Source organism: Psammomys obesus, unplaced genomic scaffold (genome assembly GCF_907164565.1).
Source record: "Psammomys obesus unplaced genomic scaffold, mPsaObe1.curated_primary_1811, whole genome shotgun sequence".
NCBI lineage: Eukaryota > Metazoa > Chordata > Mammalia > Rodentia > Muridae > Psammomys > Psammomys obesus.
Window position 1 is genome coordinate 22628621 of NW_026596069.1, and position 17806 is coordinate 22646426.

Sequence of the window (17806 nt, forward strand, 5' to 3'; positions counted from 1 at the left end):
ACGGCTGAAGTCAAACCGTAACTGAATGCTAATAAGAATGGAAAGAAAGGGGCACTTGTATACATTGCTGCTCAATGTAAATTAGTGCAGCCTTTATGGAAAACAGTATGGAGGATCCTCAAAAAATTAAAAATAGAATGGCCATATGATCTAGCAAGCCCATTACTGGGCTGATAGCCAAAGGGGAGAAGGTCAGGGATCAGGGTATGAGAGACTTCAGGCAGAGCATCCTGTGTTCATCGCTCCATCCACAACAGCCACACCATGAGGTCAGTTAAGGTCTAGCCATAGATGTACAAATAAAGCAAATGCTCCAGAGCTGCAGAAAGGAGTAGTGTTCAGCTATGAAAGGAATGAAATCCTGTCATTTGCAGCAACATGGATGGGACTGGAGGACATCAAGAAAAATAAGCCATGCACACAGTCAAGTTCTTCTTTATCTTACTCTTACATAGGAGCTAAAAGTTTATTTCATGTGGTAGAGAGTAAAATGGTGCTCACTAGAGGCTAGGGGCTGGGAGGGAAGGAGGAGGAAGTTGAAGGAAGAAAGGGGGAGAGGAGGAAGAGAGGGACAGAGGGCACCCGCATACAGTTGGTTAGGGTTAAGTCTTCATGTTCTACGGCACATCAGGTGATGCTATGTCGCAGCCATTCGCTGCGTATGTTGTAATGAGCTGGAAGGAGCTTAGAGGAACTGTTTCCAGAAAATGGCAAGTGTGTAGTGTAGGGAGGTGGAGACACTAGTTACCCTGGGCTGAGCCCTGTGTCCTGCACATCCATGCTGAATTGTCACACTGCACCCCAAAAGTATCTATTGTTCTACATCAGTTTTAAAATTTCTACTTTGGATTTCTCTGTTGGGGACCAAGGCAGTTGGGGGGATGGGGCCTTGGGCTTTTACCAGTTAAAATTCTAGAATTTGGCAAGAAGGCTCAGCAGATAAAGATGCCTGCTGCTGAGGATGATAACCTGAGTTCAATACCTGGGAACCACCCAATGGGAGGAGAGAACCAACTCCTGCAACTTGTCCTCTGTCCGTCACATGTGTGAAGGTCATATAATATATAATATTATAATATGCATAGTAATATATAATATATTATGGTCTTATATAATATATGTGTATATGAAGGTCATATATAATATGTAATGTGTAATTTATTATATATATAATATATATAATATAATATAATATAATATAATATATATATATATATATATATATATATATATATATATACACAAAATCCTGGAATTTTACCAAAAAGAATTGCTATAAGAATTTTAGTCACAGTGAGCGCAAACTGTCACAGCAGAGAAGGCAGCTAGATCTACCAGTGAGGCCCGGTGCTGCGCTTGCTCCATTTTAAAAAAATGACCTGACCTTGGCAGTGGCACAGAGATCTCAGAACAGGCCAAGAGACTCCAGTAACACTTCATTTTCTCACAGCATTAGTAGAATTGACCATCAGCTGGCCTTGGGAGAGGTGATATATTCAAAGGCTAAGACCATTTAAAAGTGTGTCTCACTGAAGATAATTGACTGGAGTCAATTTGGCAATAACTAACTACAACCATTAAAGTGGTCATGTCCTTTGACTGTTGGCTTCACTTCTAAGAAACTATCTTAAGAAAACAGATTTGTATCACAAGACATCTTCATTTAGTGTTGTTTACAACTTCAAAATTCCCCATTAAGCTATGATTACATTATATTATGGTTACATTATGGAAATGTTATCAGATGACAAGAAATACTTTGTAAAGACCTGGGAATGGCGCACTTCTAAAGTCACAGTGAAAAACGTATTCTTGTGACTTTGTAAGGAAATGAATGTGGATTTAAAGATCAATGGACACATAACTGAATATAAACAGACTTCTGAGTTACGTAAGTTTGAAAGATTTGATTTCTAGTTGTGTGTGTGTGTGTGTGTGTGTGTGTGTGTGTGTGTGTGTGCTCACAGAGACCAGCAAAGAATTTTGGACACCTTGGAACTGGAAGAGAGCTTTTGAGCTCTCTGACATGGGTGCTAGCAACCAAGTCTTCTGCAAGAGCAGTATGTACTCTCAACCTCTAAGCCATCTCTCTGGCCCCTGTGGGTGATTTTTTAATGCTTTTATACATAGTTCTAAGTTTTCCATAATGAAAACATATACCACTTATATTCAGTGAAAGAATATAGTTTTAAAAGCTGTTTCACTCACACGCTGGCTTAAAGTCCTCATACCTAAGGAATAACTAAGTATTTTCAGGGTGACTTTACCCTACCTGAAATCAGCTGTCAACTTGATACAACCCCGAGTGACTTGGGAATTACCTAGATCATCAGACTGGCCTCTGGCCATATCTGTGGGACATTTTCTTAACTGTTAATTGACATAGGAGGGCCAAGTCCACTGTGGGTAGCACTATCCCCTAAGCAGGTGGACCTGGATTGGATAAAAAAGGAGGCTGAGCAACCCGGAGGGAGCAAGCCACTAAGCAGCATTCCTCTGTGCCGTCCCCTGTCCAGAAGGCTCAGTGATGGACTGGGACATGGAAATATAGGCAAATCCTTTCCTCTCCCTACTTGGTTTTGGTCAGTGTGTTATCATGGCAGCAGGAAGCAAACAAGAGCCAAGAACTTGGGACGTGGGAGAAGCTGTGGCTGATGGGGCAGAAGGTGGGTTTTGGTGTTTGCTCGCCTGACGTTGGGGGAAGTGGGAAGAGTGTCTGAAGGACTGTGGCAATGTCTTCTGTGGGCGAGGCCACTTCTGTCTGGAAGGGAAAGTTGTTGTGTTCTGCCTTGTGCTGTTCACCTCCAAAACGGAGCTACAGTGAGTGTGGCAAAACTTAATATTATACTGAGGGCTGAGCTTATCAGGTACCAGGAGAATTGCTGAAAGGTGCAGCCTCAAAGACACATATGCTTGCTCTAAGTATTTCATGTTTTTGCTTCCAAAGATAATTGTTTCCAAACTCCACACAGAACTGTAGTCATCAGGTTTGAATTACCACAGAATAAGTGAGGTAACAAACTTCATAAAGAGAGGTTAATTTCCCTCACAGTTCAGGGGTGTGATGCAGCTGAGGCCTGCTGCTCAGTTTTGGTAAAGTCAGTGGAAGCACCTTGTAGAGGGAGGGTGTGTCAGGTGGAGCAGGCAGGAGGCACAGAAAAGATGGGTGGAGCCCCAGAACACCTTCCCAACAACCTAAGGATCTCTCAGCTCCACTTCCTCAAAGTTCACAGCACCTCCCAATGCCTGACCAGAAGGACCAAACAGACGTACCTTTGGTGGATACAACATTTAGACCATTGCAGGGACCAGGGGTGGCCTTGTGCTGACAAGGTCAGTGTTTGACTCGATGTCCCTGCTAAGTTCCCCAGGGTACTCAACATCTGTGGAGAGCCTTGGTCTAAACGTGGTTATGTTTGTACTGTGCTTAGTGCTTGACAGATAGCTCCCACGATGGCGCCCCCAGAGGCAGAAATACCCACCGCAGGGAACATGCCCCTGTAACTGGAGCAGCCACACTGAGGCTCCACTGGCTGAATTCGCCCAGACTCTGCTGAACATTGGCGACTGGGATTTACTCAGCAAACTCAGACAGGGGGCTGTCCTCCATGATGTTATTGTAAAATGGAGAGAAACATCACAGGATTAGTCCTGCCCGAGTGGCAGCTCACAGCAATCTGTACAATCACTCCAGTTCTGGGGGTTCTGACATAGTGTTCTGGCCTCAGCAGGAACTGTATGCACGTGGTGCACAGACAGACAGACAGACAGACAGGAAAGACACCCACCTGCATAAAAGTAAGACATTAAAAAGATGAAGGAGCTGTCTCACTGTGAGTCCACAGATTGCCCACAAACATGCAGCACCGATGAGTGCAGCGTCCCGAGCCTCGAGGGTCTAGCCTGGGCAGCAGCGAGAGCCGAGGAGAGAGATCATGCATGCAGTGAGGACCTGCTGCTGACCGGTAGCAGAGAGGAGCTTCCAGCAGCCGGCAAGACGTGACTTACAGTCAGGCAGCTCAGCTGGAGAGCTGACAGACAGAGTGGCCCTCAGCTCCCGCTAGGTATCCGCGGTGGTGGGGAATCGGCTGCCCCTGCAGGAGAACACTCAAGTTGTGCACAGCTGCAGTTCGAGGAAAACATTCTCAGAGGACTGTGCTGGGAAGAATGCTCCCGGGCAAGGGCTGGGACTCAAGTTCAGAAGCAGAGAGCATACGGCTGTAAGAATACCATATAGGATTACTGTAGCCAATTTCCTTGCCAACCCCAATTGTATCATACAAGTATTTCTTCCTTCCCTGACAGAGCATAGGATATACAGAAAATACTTGCAGGGGCTGTCAGCACAAGCGGTGCTGGGTAATAAGGCTGGTCTTAGTATATCACGCATCGTTTTGTAGCTAAATCTAAAAGTGATTTCCCCTTCTTGCAGGCTCCTGTTGGCGTGCCGTAAAAGCTTCAGGCAACAAGCTGGCTAGATGACTCGGTAGATTAAGTGCTTTTGCACAAGCACAAGGATCTGAGTTCGGATCCCAGCACCTGTCTCCAAGCTCAGCCCATCTCTGTAACCCCAGCACTGTAGGATGGAGAGGGGGGATCCCGGGGAGACCTGCTGGGCATTCAAGCCCAGTCAAAATCTTGAGATCAAAATTTGGGGTTCAGTGAAGAACTTGTCTCAAAAAAAATAGGCGGAGAGTGACTGAGGAAGACACTGACATTGCGCTCTGGCTCCACGCGTGTGCACAACCAGACATAAGTTACAGCACCTACATTTACCTTCGTACCTCTATGATGGTCTGTGTTCCCAAGGACCTGATAATAATTTAACCCTGGTTGGTAGCAGATTGGGGAAGACGAGGATTGGAGGCCAGTGGGCCTCTTGAATTAATGGTAGTTCAACTTGTTACATCCTGTTTTCTGAATATTATATATCTCTCCATTTGAAGTACATGGCGCTTAAGGGCAGGGTCAACTTGTTAAACTCCATTGTAGTTCACACTGAGCACACAGATAACCCTCACCATGTGCTCAGCAACTATTTGTAGAAACTGGAGTAGTGGATAGCACTTTAAGCAGGTGCCGGGGAATGAATATAATTAGCAGTGATCATCAGCCCTTGGCTTTCCTTGCTTAAAAAACCATCATAATTTGAAGAGTGCGCTGCATTTATTCAACCCCATGAATTGTAGCAATTTAACATATTTTAAAGTTTTGTATTCCTAAAGTACTCTAAATGAGATTTTCTTTTCAGCAACGGGAAAGAAAAAGTTTTCTGAAAGGCGTTTAATTCTTAGTGGAAAAAATAATATTAACAAGAGCATTGTGTGCACGTCTGAATAACAATTTGTTCATTTTCTTCAATAAATGGGATTTTTATATAAAATACACGTGTCGCACTGAATGACAAAATGATGGGTCTGTGTAGTTGGATTTGAAACGAGACTGGCTTTTAAAAGGGTGCCAGTGGTGCCTTGATGACTTTGAATGGGGGAGGGAGATCCTCTGGGCTCTCAGCACTTCCAAAGGTGACTCCTCTTGCTGTGTAGGGTTAGTGGTCAGGGCAGCCATTCAGGCTGACAGAACCCTGGGCTTCTGTGGCTTCTGTGATGGGGACAGGGACGTGGTTGACCTGAAGATTCTTCAGACAGCCAAAATATGAGTTCCATACAGGGAGCGTGGGCATTTTCAATTTGTCTGAAAGAGGAAAGGAAGAGGCACTCGTGGATAACTCATACCATGAAACATACCGGGGGTAGGGGGTGTTTAGAATATTATTAGAAGGAGCCAGAGCCCCGTGGGTCCGCCCACCTGGCCACCTCTGGCCCTCCTGCCTGCTGTGACACATCAGCAGCAAAGCGGCTTTTTGTCTCCAGAGAAGGAACTTCCTCCCTCTGAATCAATAGACAGTAACTCTCAACTCTGCTGCCTCTTATGGGTTATGAAAGGACTATAAAATTAACGAGCAGATCTTACTGTTTCGCACTTCTTCCATAAGAGTCCCTGCACTCTGCCCAAAGGTTGCCCATAAGTCTCAGCATCTGCATTGATAGTCTGCAGGGCAGAGCCTTTGGACAGGAACTCCATAAGGAGAGCAACAGAACCAAAAAATCTGAGCACAGGGGTCTTTCCTGAGACTGATACTCCAACCAAGGACTATGCATGGAGATAACCTAAGACTCCTGCACAGATGTAGCCCATGGCAGTTCAATATCCAAGTGGGTTCCATTGTAATAGGAACAGGGACTGTCTCTGACATGAACTGATTGGCCTGCTCTTTAATTACCTCCCCCTGAGGGGGAAGCAGCATTACCAGGCCACAGAAGAAGACAAGGCAGCCACTCCTGATGAGACCTAATTGACTAGGATCAGAAGGAAGGAAAAGAAGTCCTCCCCTATCAGTGGACTTGGGGAGGGGCATGCATGCAGGGGGTGGAGGAAGGGAGGGATTGGGACGGGAGGAGGGAGGGAACCACAGGGGGGATACAAAGTGAATAAAGTGTAATTAATAAAGAATTAAAGAAATTAACGAGCAGACTATTGAAGGGACATAAAATGAAAGAATGAAAAGACCCCTTTCCAGGCAACATTTTAGTCTTTGAACATGGTTCTGTCTCAGCCTGCCCCAGTCACCCATTTGGACTCTACTGTCCATGCAACGTCTCGGACCATGATTTTTCATCAGCCTTCCTGATTATTTATTTGCTGACACTGGCTCTGACTTAATGGGGCCTCTTAAGGGAAGACTGTAAATGGCAGGCTTGGGACCAGGGGGAGGCGACAGTCCTGTGGCCTGCAGTACCCTGAGACACGTCCAGATGCCTTCCCACCCCGCCGTGCCCCCAGAGCTGCCCTTCTCTTTACTCATGCACTGGGTCCCTTCACTGTGGATGAAGAAGAAAGTGCCAGGAGCTGCTGGGGTGTAACACGGGTGTGGAAGGGACGAGAGCTACTCACGTGGGACACCGCCAATGTGCAGCGACCCTCGGGTATTGTTAGGGGGGAAGGAAAGCTGACCAGTGGTGTAGCTGTTGTCGGTGTCCAGTTCCAGGTGCAGGATGTGCTCTTTAATGGAGACTACAAGAAAAGAAGCTGGTTAGGTCTGTCACCTGAGAAACGACTGTCTACCAGTCTCCCACGCTCACGTGACCTTGTCTTTGCTTGAACTCATTCTCACTGGACCCTTAGGGGAAACTGTTTGCAGGCCCTTGGTCAGCCCTGGGTAGAAATTCAACTCACTACTCAGCAGCTAGGGTTGGTCCTCTGTAGATATTACTTAATCGAAATGAATCCAGGGGTTTGTGGAGATAGCAAAGTTGGTAAGATGCCTGCCTTGCAAATGTGAGGACCTGAGTTCAAGCCCCCAGACTTCCTAAAAACAAACAAAGAAACAAACAAACATGCTCTGTGCAGTGGCGGGCTCTGGCAATCCTAGCTCCAGGGAGGAAGGCAGGCAGATCCCTGGGGCTCACCTGCCAGCCGCTGGAGACTATGAGCGAGCTCCAGGCCAACAAGACCCTGTCTCAAAAACCGAGCTGGTTAGTACCTGAGGAATGAAAGCCAGGCTTGGCCTCTGGCCTCCACGGCATGTGCACCCCCCCACCCCCGCACACACCGAACACAGACGCACACACAGTAAGTCTGCAGAGACGGTGTCATTACACTACCCACGGAGGAAACTGGAAGGGTTGAACAGAGGTGGCCCTAAGGAGGCGAAACCCACTCCAGGTCTCCTGGCTCCAGAAGCCACGTTCACGTGGTCGAACCTCAGCTACTTTCTTAGAGGCCAGGGTCAGTCCCTACAAACTTTGACCCTCAACAAAATCTCCCTGTCTCGATAATTGTATCTAACCAAAAGACAGCTAGCTTTCAAATCAGCCAAGAAAGGACTGTTTTACAAAAAGGCTGTTTAGCTGTTACAGCTATTTCTACACTTGATCTTAGCCAAAAGGCCAAGAAAAGGTAAGTTTGTTTGTTTGTTTGTTTGTTTGTTACTTGTTCACTGGGTCTCATGCTGGCCTCAAGCTTACTATGCATCGCAGGATGACCTGGGACCTCTGCCCCTCCCTCTGCCCCCCTCCCTCTGCCCCCCTCCCTCTGCCCCCTTCCCGGTGCTGTGCTCCCCAGTGCTGTGATCTGAGGTGTGTGCTGCCATGCACGGTTCATGGGGGTGGAACCAGGGCTCGGTGCCTGCTAGGCAAGCATTCTACCGACTAGGCTACTGCTCTAGCTTCACGCTTGTTATCTCTATGCTAACGCCACAAGTTATGACTAGAAGAACAGATTCTGAGGGGATTGCTCTCTTTCCACCGCTGCTCTATGTAAACAAGTTGGATTAATATTTAATGATTATTAAAAAAATAACAATGATCCTTAAAAATCCAACAGTAAAACTGGATGCTCACTCTGGATCAGGTGCCGGCATGCACTTAATACACACTCCTTCGTTTAATTTTCACAAACCTGTACCGTTTTCATCTTCATTGTACAAGCGGGAAAACAGATGTAAGCAGGGTGTGAGTACCCTGTCCAGGTCGCAAGAGTAAGGGATGGAACTTAAAGTGGCTTTCCTTTTTTAAAGTGTGTGTGTGTGTGTGTGTGTGTGTGTGTGTCTGTCTGTCTGCTGTGTCTGTGTGAATACATGTCTGTGAGTGCAGAACCTGAGAAGGCAGAAGAGGGCACAAATTCACCCAATTTAGAGTTACACGTCGTTGTGACCCACTCAGTGGGGGTGCTGGGAATCACACTCAGGCCCTCTCGAAGAGCAAGAAGTGCTCTTATCCACTAAGTCACCTCTCTACCCCTAGAAAGTTGGGCGTTTGTTGTTGTTTCCAAGGAGTTCAGAACCACAACCTAAAGCACAGTATTGTTAGCAGCTTAAGGTAGTAATACACCGAAACAGCCTATCAGTTTCCTGGGCGGGGCTGGGCTGAAGAAAATCCTCCATACCCCAAACTTAGCACGCCATGGGGAACTGGAGGCAACAGCCATGAGACAATCTAAGCACAGCTGGGGTTGAAACATAAGAAAACTGGGGGGTCTGGGAGGAGGGCTGGGTACAGTACCTGGTCCAGCCCAAACCTCCCAGTAGCTGGGCTGAGGATGCCTTTGAGAGGTTCAAACACAGGTCAAAGGATTTCCCTGTGCGGACCAAAGGTTCCCAGCATCATACCTGCCACTGAGTGCCACTGTCCGTCACACAGGGACTGCTTTGGTGTGATTGACGTCAAGGTCCCACCCGCCTCACTGTCCATAGAGGCCGTGACCTGAAAGACAAGGTGTTTGGCTGTTTCCTTCAGGGGGGCACATGGAGCCAGCCTTCCTCTGCCCACTTCCCTGCACACAGGCAGCCCAGAAGCATGCTGGATGTTGTCCCTCGACTTGTGCCAGGTGACCACGCAGTGCCCAGAGTTTCCACAGAATTCTTCTCTCACACTCCTTCCAGGGAAACAAACCAAACCATGAACCCAGGTCCTGCCTCCAGTGGCCACAGCGATGGGCTTTCCTCACGGCTCCTCCGCCCTCAGAGGTTACTGACAAGCACCCACCATACTCCTCAGCAGTCGGTAGGCAGCAGTGGCTCTGCTGACAAAGATGCTTGAAATTTGGAAGTCAAAAATGCTGGCAGAGGTCCACACGTGCTGCCAGGGCCAGCCAGTTAAATGCCCCAAATGCACGCACGGCAGAGGGCTGTCATCCGGGACACTAAGTGTGATAGGACGTGTGTCGGGTGCAGGCTCTTGGAACACTGTCGGCAGAATCCCAACCCCCCCCCCCACTCTCCAGGTTGGGGACTCCTCCAGGATCTTCTAAGGGCTGAGTCAAAGTGAGTAAAACGAGAAGGCTAAAATAAGTGTGTTTATAAATAATTTACGTCTGATTTGCCTGTAACTATGTAGGGTAGGCCACTTGCAAGCAGGTTCTGAGCCAAACAATCTCCCTGGAGTTATGGAGGTCACCAAGCCTTGATTTTCTTTTCTTGATTTTCCTTTCTGGAGTCGGTCACTAAGGCCCCTCCCTAAAGCCTTTCTCTGAAAAGCCAGCCACCACGTGTCCTCCACCCCCACCCTCACCCCTACCCTCTACCATACAGGCGGCTGCTTCTTCCCTGGCACGACTGGAGCCTCGAACTGATTTGATGTCTACAGCTTCAGCGTAAAGGTCTACAGGCAGTTGTCAGTTGCTGGGGACGGAGTATCATTTTCACCGGAGGTGTAAGCTCTGGCAGCTGCCTGTGATACTGGAAGATACTGGAAATGACCCTCACCTATGTGCCTGTGAGCAAAATCAGCTGAACTCACTGGGTCCCCCAAACCAAAAAGACAAAGTAGAAGTGGGGGGGGGAGGGACCAAGAGAGAATCGTGGGTAAATGTGATCTAAATTTATTATGCTCATACACAGAGGTGTCATAAGGAAACCCATTCTTGTGTAGAATTATATGATGACAAAACTTTAGAAACGGGCTGGGGATCAGAAATGTAATGCTGAACTAGACTCCTTGCAGAGTGTCAGAGACTCTGGGTTTGATCCCTGGAAATAGAAATAAAGCATTCTGGGAGTTGGGGTCATCTTATTGTCATCTGGGACAGAAAGCTAAATGAAAGAAAACGGTACGACATTCATCTTTGACTCAAGGCCTTAGCTGCAGACAGGATTCCCGGAAGAGTTTCATTTTAAAGATGTATAACGTGCTTATTGAAAATAGGATATTGACTCAGGCCTGTGAGTGATGGAAACGCAAGGCAGCAAAAGCATTATTGGAGGGAAGAATCCATGAAAAGACAAGGGAGAGATGGTGCATGAGGCAGCAACCAGCTTAGCCACAGAGACCAGAGCACAGACATTGCAGAGAGAGAATGAAGGGTCCGGAGTGGATTTCATGGGCTCGGGTCCTAGGTGTGGATGGGACCTGATGTACACATGAAGGGTGGTGTTAAGGAGGGCTATAAGCACCGGTGGGGTATGTGGCATTTCCTCTGATGTTGACAAAAGCCCTGGCATTGAGGTTGAGTCACATTCGTCTGCAGCCATGCTACCCTGAATACATCCAATCTTGTCTGACCTCAGAAGCTAAGCAAGGTCTGGCCTGGTCAGTACGCAGCTGGTAGAATTATTACCTGTATTTTGTAGACACTGAAACCGGGCCTGAAGGAGTTTGAGCAGCTTCCCAGGACCCTTTAAGTGGTGTCACCAGAACTCAGCTCAATTTGTTTGAAGTTTCCCATTTTAAGGATGAGGCAGAGAATATGATGACAGTGATTGCTAATGAAAAACGGATAGTCTCCAAAATTAGGTCTCTATATAATATCGGATTCCACCTGTACCTTCAGACTTACCAAGTCTCTGTTAGCAGACTCTGGTTCCCTCTCCCCTCCCATGTAAGCATCCTGCTACATACCTTTCCCGCCTCCATGTAAACACTCAAGTGCTGTCCAAATTGACTTCCAATGTGTATTAAGATCCCAGTGAGACTTCTTGGGCGAATGCTGAAAATAAGCTTAAGCTCTGGTGCCAAGGACACATAATTGGCTTCCAAAAGAAAGAAAAGGAAACAGTTAAAACACCATAATTCAGGAAAGGGGACAGAGTTATTCAGGCTTACAAATTTGAACTTGACCAACTGCTCCTTACCTAGGACCACATGGCCTCCTCCTTGGGAGAAGTAAATGCCTTTCTCCAAAGAGCCACCCAGGCAGGGAGACACTCCAAACCTCGCAGAGGGGGAGTCCAGGGGTTTTGAGTCCAACTGGAAGTTCCTCAGGCACCCCACAAAACTGTGTTGGGGAAGGCTCTGTAAGGAAGCAGAGGATAGAAAGTCCATGGCATGTAACTCCCAGAGAAGCTGAGGTGAAGGGCATGCAGCTTGGCAGAGGAAGGAGATTCTAGAAGATTCCTTCTTCCTGCTTCAGAGAGTGAGGGGGTCCTGACTGTTCCTCCTGGTTTCTTGTCGCAGTGTCCAGGCAGGCCTGTAAACCAGAGGCTTGATGGAACATTAGAGTTTGAACGTGTCACTTAACCAAAAGCTGGGGTTGGGGGACAGCTGAAAGTTGCTAGTCTGTGCTCAAATAGGAACCAGGAGGGTCAGCCTGACTCTGGTTCACGCAGACTAAGCTGCAACATGGGAAAAATGAAAATGCCACCTCATGGTTTCCATATCTCACCATTCTTTGTAGGTGCAAACCTTTTCTTAGGGCTTTGCGAGCCAGCATGATAGCTTAATGCCAGGCAGCTGACTAACAAATGGGGCCAAAATGTTCCCAAAATAATAAGGTGCAAGGTGCCCTCCTGTATCGTTAGGCTTGGTGTACTACCAACAAACCCTCAGTCCAAAGAAGATCCTGTGCGCCTCACCAGTGGGTGCACCCCCTGACCGCCTGAGGTGGGCCTCCGACAAGAGCTCCCGATCTGGACCCAGGACTCGGAGGGTTCACAGTACCTTGTAGTATACAGCAGATGCTCACTGTGTGCACATTCCACCCCCGGCCCAGGGGAAAGGAATGGCGTACATTCGCCAAATTCTCAAAACCTTCCTAAAGTCCTCTGTTTTTAAAGGTGATTTCAAGGGGGCTGGTGACCTTAGAGGTGCTCGTGGTGCGGGTGCAAGTGTTAAATGGCTGGCCAGCCCCCCTCACAAATCACTTTAATGATAGTTAATATTGTCACCTTGACGGCATCTAGAAAGACCTAATAGCTAAGCCCAGGGCATGTCTGAGGGGGGTTCTAGACAGGGTTAACAGAGATGGGAAATCCACCCTAAATACAGGTGGCACCATCCCAAGGGCCGAGGGCTTCACCGAACAGAAGCCCAGCTGCACTTCTCCATTCGTCCCTGCTCCTGGCTGTGCTGCAATCTGTGGGCCATCTCACACTCTCGCCACCAGCGGACTGCATCTTAGAACCCTCCCTTCCCTGAGTTGCTCTGTCAGGCATTTTTGTCATGGCAGCGAGACAGTACCTAACACAGTTTCCTCACACTTATCATGCTAGAAAACAAAGTTCTGTATCTAAGGGCAAGCACAGACGACACAGGGCACGCCGTGACCTGACACAGATGCCCCAGGGCTGGCTGTGGTTCAGCTGTTATGCGCCACTGGATCATAGATTCCTACAGTTGGAGTCTTCGTTGTCCCAAAGGCCATGCCAGAAGCTTGCCTGTCTATGGCATTACTGGAAAGTTATATACCCTTTAGGAAGCAGTGAGCTCACTGGTGGCATGCTCCCCCAAGGGGGTACTGTGATCTTTGTCCTCCCGTCACTTTTTTGCTTCCTAGCCACCTGAAGGTGTTCCCATTCAACATTCCCTGATGTGATGTCCTGCCTTGCCACACAGGCCCAAAGGCAGCTGGGCCAAAGGACCAAGTCATAATAAAATCCATTGCTTTGTACATGAACTAAAAGTTCTTCAGCTAGAACACTGTAAATAGGTGCTGCTGTCTGTCCCAGATGAGGGAGCTGGATGTGAGAGAACTTCTCCAGGTCAGAAGGATCCTAGTGTGGGCATGAAGGTCTTGCTTTGCATTTTTCATCTGGGGCTAGACATCCAGCCTAGGTGCTCTCCCTGCCAAGCACAGGGAGTGTGTTTGTCTTCTGCAAACACACCTTCCCTTCTTCAAGCCACTTTGGGGCTCTCCGATTAGAAAAGGGGTCACCCTTCGCTTTGTGCCAATGCTAACCCTCTCGACTTCCTCGCATGTGTCTTCTCTCCACAGGAGCAGGCACAGGGCAGGCTATCCAGCTACATTAGTGATGCTGCTTCTTTTCCGTGTACTTATTTTTGTGGTTACTTGCTACTTATGATAAAGGACATTGGGTTTCCATTTATAAAAGAAAAAAAGGGCCCTGTAAAGTGCATTTCGGATCATCAGCAGGTTGAGAGGCAACAACGTAGGGAGCACACGCTTTTGCTGCTGTTTTTTGCAAAAGTGGCAGAGACTGCCAAAGCTTGGGGCGCACTGTCTTAATCTCAAACCTCTGCCTCAGGCTGCAGACATGGCTTAATGGCCAGGAGCACTGGCTGCTCTTCCAGCGGACCTGATTTAATTCCCAGTACCCACACAACCTCATAACTGTCTACAACTCCAGTCCCTGGAGAATCTGATGCCCTCATCTGGCTTCCACAGGCACCAGGCACAGGTGTAGTGCATAGGCATACATGTAAACAAAATACCCTCATGCATTAAATGATAAAGCAGCAAACAAATACCTCTGTCACCATCCCTGGGAGAAAGTCATGTTTCTAATGCCACCGAGAACTCTACAGTCACTTCTTCAGTGCCCATGTCTCCGCCTGGATCTTACACGTAGGCTTGGGAATGCAGAGCAGGCCCTTTCTGTATGAGCTTGTGCACATTAGATATGCCAAACAATCACTTAGAGGATTTAGAGGTCTTAAACGCCCCAGGTAATGATAAGTTACGCTTCACCGAGAATCAGTTTTTTTCTAGTTTTACCTTTGACTTTCTTGACAGTGGTAACCCCAGGTAGACCTGTGCTTTGTGGCTGATGGTAGAATTTCCAGGCAGACTGACTTCCTGGGCCCTTAGCCCATCCACAACCAAGCGCACCTTTCCTCCACTTACTCCAAACACCACCTTTAGAATGAAGAAAAGAGTCAAAGGTTTACCCCTGTCAATTGGTGCCATAGTTTATTAGTAGTCATAGGAAACTTTAAAAAAAAAAAAGTTTTGCTACCCTTCAGTAGGCTTACAAGAGGAGCAAGGTCTTTCCTCGATTATTATTGAGACCAGTGTGCGATTATGTCAGACACTGAACAGCTGAGACGGAAGCGGATTTCAATAAACAGCTGCTTGAAAGTGGGTGAATCGACAGATACAGCAGAAATATGAACAGAGGTGAACAACCGCAGGTGAACAGACTGTGACAAAAAGTCCAAACAGTCTGCGCAGAGCTGAGAGGAGAGCAAGGCAAGGCAAGGCCCCTGGAGCAAGTAGAAAACAAACATTTCTGTGGCGCGACTCGCAAGCATTCTTGCTGTACGTTTGAACGTCTGCTCTCAGTGTGGACTTTCACTAAAGACTCCCAGTTCCAATGCCATCAGTACAGGCTTAATGTCCCCAAACAACTCACTCACTGGCTTGCTCGCTCACTCACGCTCCCTCCCTCCTCTCTGCCTGCCCCTGCCCCTAGCCTAACCAGTGAGCCAAGTCACAGGAAGCAGCATTGTCATCCTCCTTCACTCTCACTCCACATACAACCTAACAGTGGTCCCTCTTGTTTATCCTTCAGGATAACATCCCACAAACAGAAGTTCTAGGTCAGTCTGGGTTACATAGTGATGTCAAGAACAGCCTGGGCTATCCAGTGAGATCCTACCCCCCCCCCCCGCCAACGCACACACAGCTAAGCCTGAAGGCACAGCTTGCTGATCTATTATAGCTATCTGGAGGCTGTGGTACAAAGGCTACAGAATCAAGGTCAATGTAAGAAACTGAGACCCTGTAACTCAGCGGTAGAGTGCTTACCTGCTATCTATGAGGCCCTAGATTCAATTTTTAGCACCATTGTTAAATAGTACATACATATATATATATATAAATATATACATGCATACATACATACATAGATACAGCCAGCAATATCCCAGATCCCTGCCACAACCTCTGTCCCACTCTTGGCCCTTATAACTTTGTGATCTGCTCACTGAGCTAAGTTCTGCTCCAGTCCCATGACTTCACGTGGTGGCTGCCCCCTCCAGAAGCCTTCTCCTGCCTTTCTTCGCTAAAGCAGTACCCCCACACTGACTTTCCTGTGTCTAAATTCAATCTAACATTTCCCTACAAGACTAGCATCTGACATTAGAGTCAGGATGGTTGTTTGCTTATATGCTCCAAGAGAGAATATAAACATTTGTTAAATATTTGTTCAATATTGATGAATGGAACTTATCAGGTCACTCAGGTTTTCTGATTAACAGTCCCATCATTAGAAAAGCATGGCTTCCTTTTAATTTTATGGTCTATGCCTTTAACTGAGGTGGCTTTAGGTGAGAGCTGGGATGCCAGAGATGTAGTGAGGGAAGGCTTTCTGCTTGTGCTTTGAGAAAGAATGCCAAATACAGAGAAGGGGGAGAGAGGGAGGAAGGGAGAGAGAGAGAGAGAGAGAGAGAAGCTTGGAGGTCCAGAACTCAGTTGTGCAGAAGAGAAGGTGTCCAGTGTGCAGGGATGGGAACTAGGCTGGGGAACCATGCAGCCCAAGGAGTTGGGGCAAGGATCACAGAAACAATGGTTTAAGTCTACCTTGACATTCAGGCTGCCATCCACACACGGTGCGCGCGTGTTTGTGTGTGTGTGTGTGTGTGTGTGTGTACAGGTGCGTGACAGTCTTTGTCCCAAGATGCTGGGTGTTACATGCCTCCAACCACGGAGGATCTCCCTGTGCATATGCCGGGCTTCTGGCAATAATTCTGGACTCATAACTTTGCCCACTGAGAAACAGCTGCAAGAGACTGCAGATCCCTTATCTGAAATGCTTGGGACCATAGTGTTACAGTCTCTTTTCTGATTTTGGAATGTTCATATACACATCATGAGATATCTTGGGATAGGACTCGAGTCTAAATACAAAATTCATCCATGTTTGATATACATATAGACAGAAAGAAATTCTACATAATATTTTTAGTATTTTATAATCTATTACAAGAAGACAGGCATGAAAACTTCTATTTGAGGTACTGTGACTTTGCTCAAAATGTTTGGGACTCTGGGCCCTTCTGGATTTGGGATTATTTCAGGATGCTCGACTCACTGCCACACAGACCCAGCTCTCACCATGTGCCACTTCCCATCACGGTATTGCTCCTTGCTCCTGAGTCTCAGTTTCTTCCGGTCGGCCCCCACAGCAAAGACAAGACGTCCTTCTGAGATATAAAGAGTCATGAAGGAGTCCTTGGTGCCTGTGTAAAACACCAGGCCTTTGGAGGACGTTGTCTGAATGTCCAAAGAAAATTGTGACCTGTGGATAAAGAAAGAGACAGGGAACAATAGCTGGGCATGCTGGCCTGCAAGCCGAGCTCTCAGAGCAGGGGCAGGGTGACTACAAGCATGTCACCAACCTGGGCTAACTAGAGGTTTTCAGGTACATAGCAGTTACATCTTTCTTCAAAAACCCCAAACCAAAACAAAAAATAAATAAAATGGAAAGAAATGGGCAATGAAGGGAAAAAGATGCTTTCATTTTCCTCCATCTCAGAAGAGGGTTGGGTAAGCCCGCTCTCCAGAGACACAAGTGACTCCCAGAAGCCAGAGCATTCTCACTGTTAATGTGTTGGTGTACAGCTTCCTCACTATGTTAGGGGATTGCACAGATTTTTTTTTTAATGGCAAATTTAGCTAGTGGTATAAGTCCTAGATGTGGAAGGAACATGGTGGGACTTTAAAATCAGCATTAAAATTATGGTAAAATTCACATGACCTGAAATTTACCATCTTCACCACTCTTGAGTATGCAAGAGTGTTCAGGCTGAGTTAACGCATAACATCGCACAAAGCCATGTACAGAGCTCGTCTTTATGTGAAACAGAAACCCCACCCTTCAGCCAGTCGCTCTCTAGTCTTCCTTTGCCTAGTGTCTGGCTAACAGCCTTTGACTTCTGTCTCAACAGACATGATTGCTCTTGCTACCTCCTGCAAGTAGGACCACAGGCGATGCCTTGTCATGACTGGCTGAGCTCTCTGATTAACACAAACTGCTTAAGCCCAACAAAAGTGCTTCCTATTTGTGTACATTCACAGGGAGGGAAGTAGAAGGAGGAATGAGGGTGGGGTGGGGTTCCGCTTGGATAATGAG

At 47.4% G+C, this 17806-nt stretch overlaps 1 protein-coding gene across 2 annotated transcripts in view; it reads right to left on the reverse strand.

The window, feature by feature from the left end:
• Positions 1-5284: 5284 nt before the first annotated feature.
• Positions 5285-17806, reverse strand: part of Lama3 (laminin subunit alpha 3) — a 207385-nt gene continuing 194863 nt past the window's right edge. For both annotated transcript variants that reach the window (XM_055625584.1, XM_055625583.1), the window contains 7 exons: positions 16789-16972; positions 14449-14589; positions 11630-11789; positions 11397-11527; positions 9170-9263; positions 6955-7074; positions 5285-5694 (listed from right to left, as the gene is read on the reverse strand). In XM_055625584.1, coding sequence (XP_055481559.1) covers positions 5549-5694; positions 6955-7074; positions 9170-9263; positions 11397-11527; positions 11630-11789; positions 14449-14589; positions 16789-16972 — 976 coding nt within the window. In that variant the 3' untranslated portion in view covers positions 5285-5548. The remainder of the gene's footprint in view (positions 5695-6954; positions 7075-9169; positions 9264-11396; positions 11528-11629; positions 11790-14448; positions 14590-16788; positions 16973-17806) is intronic.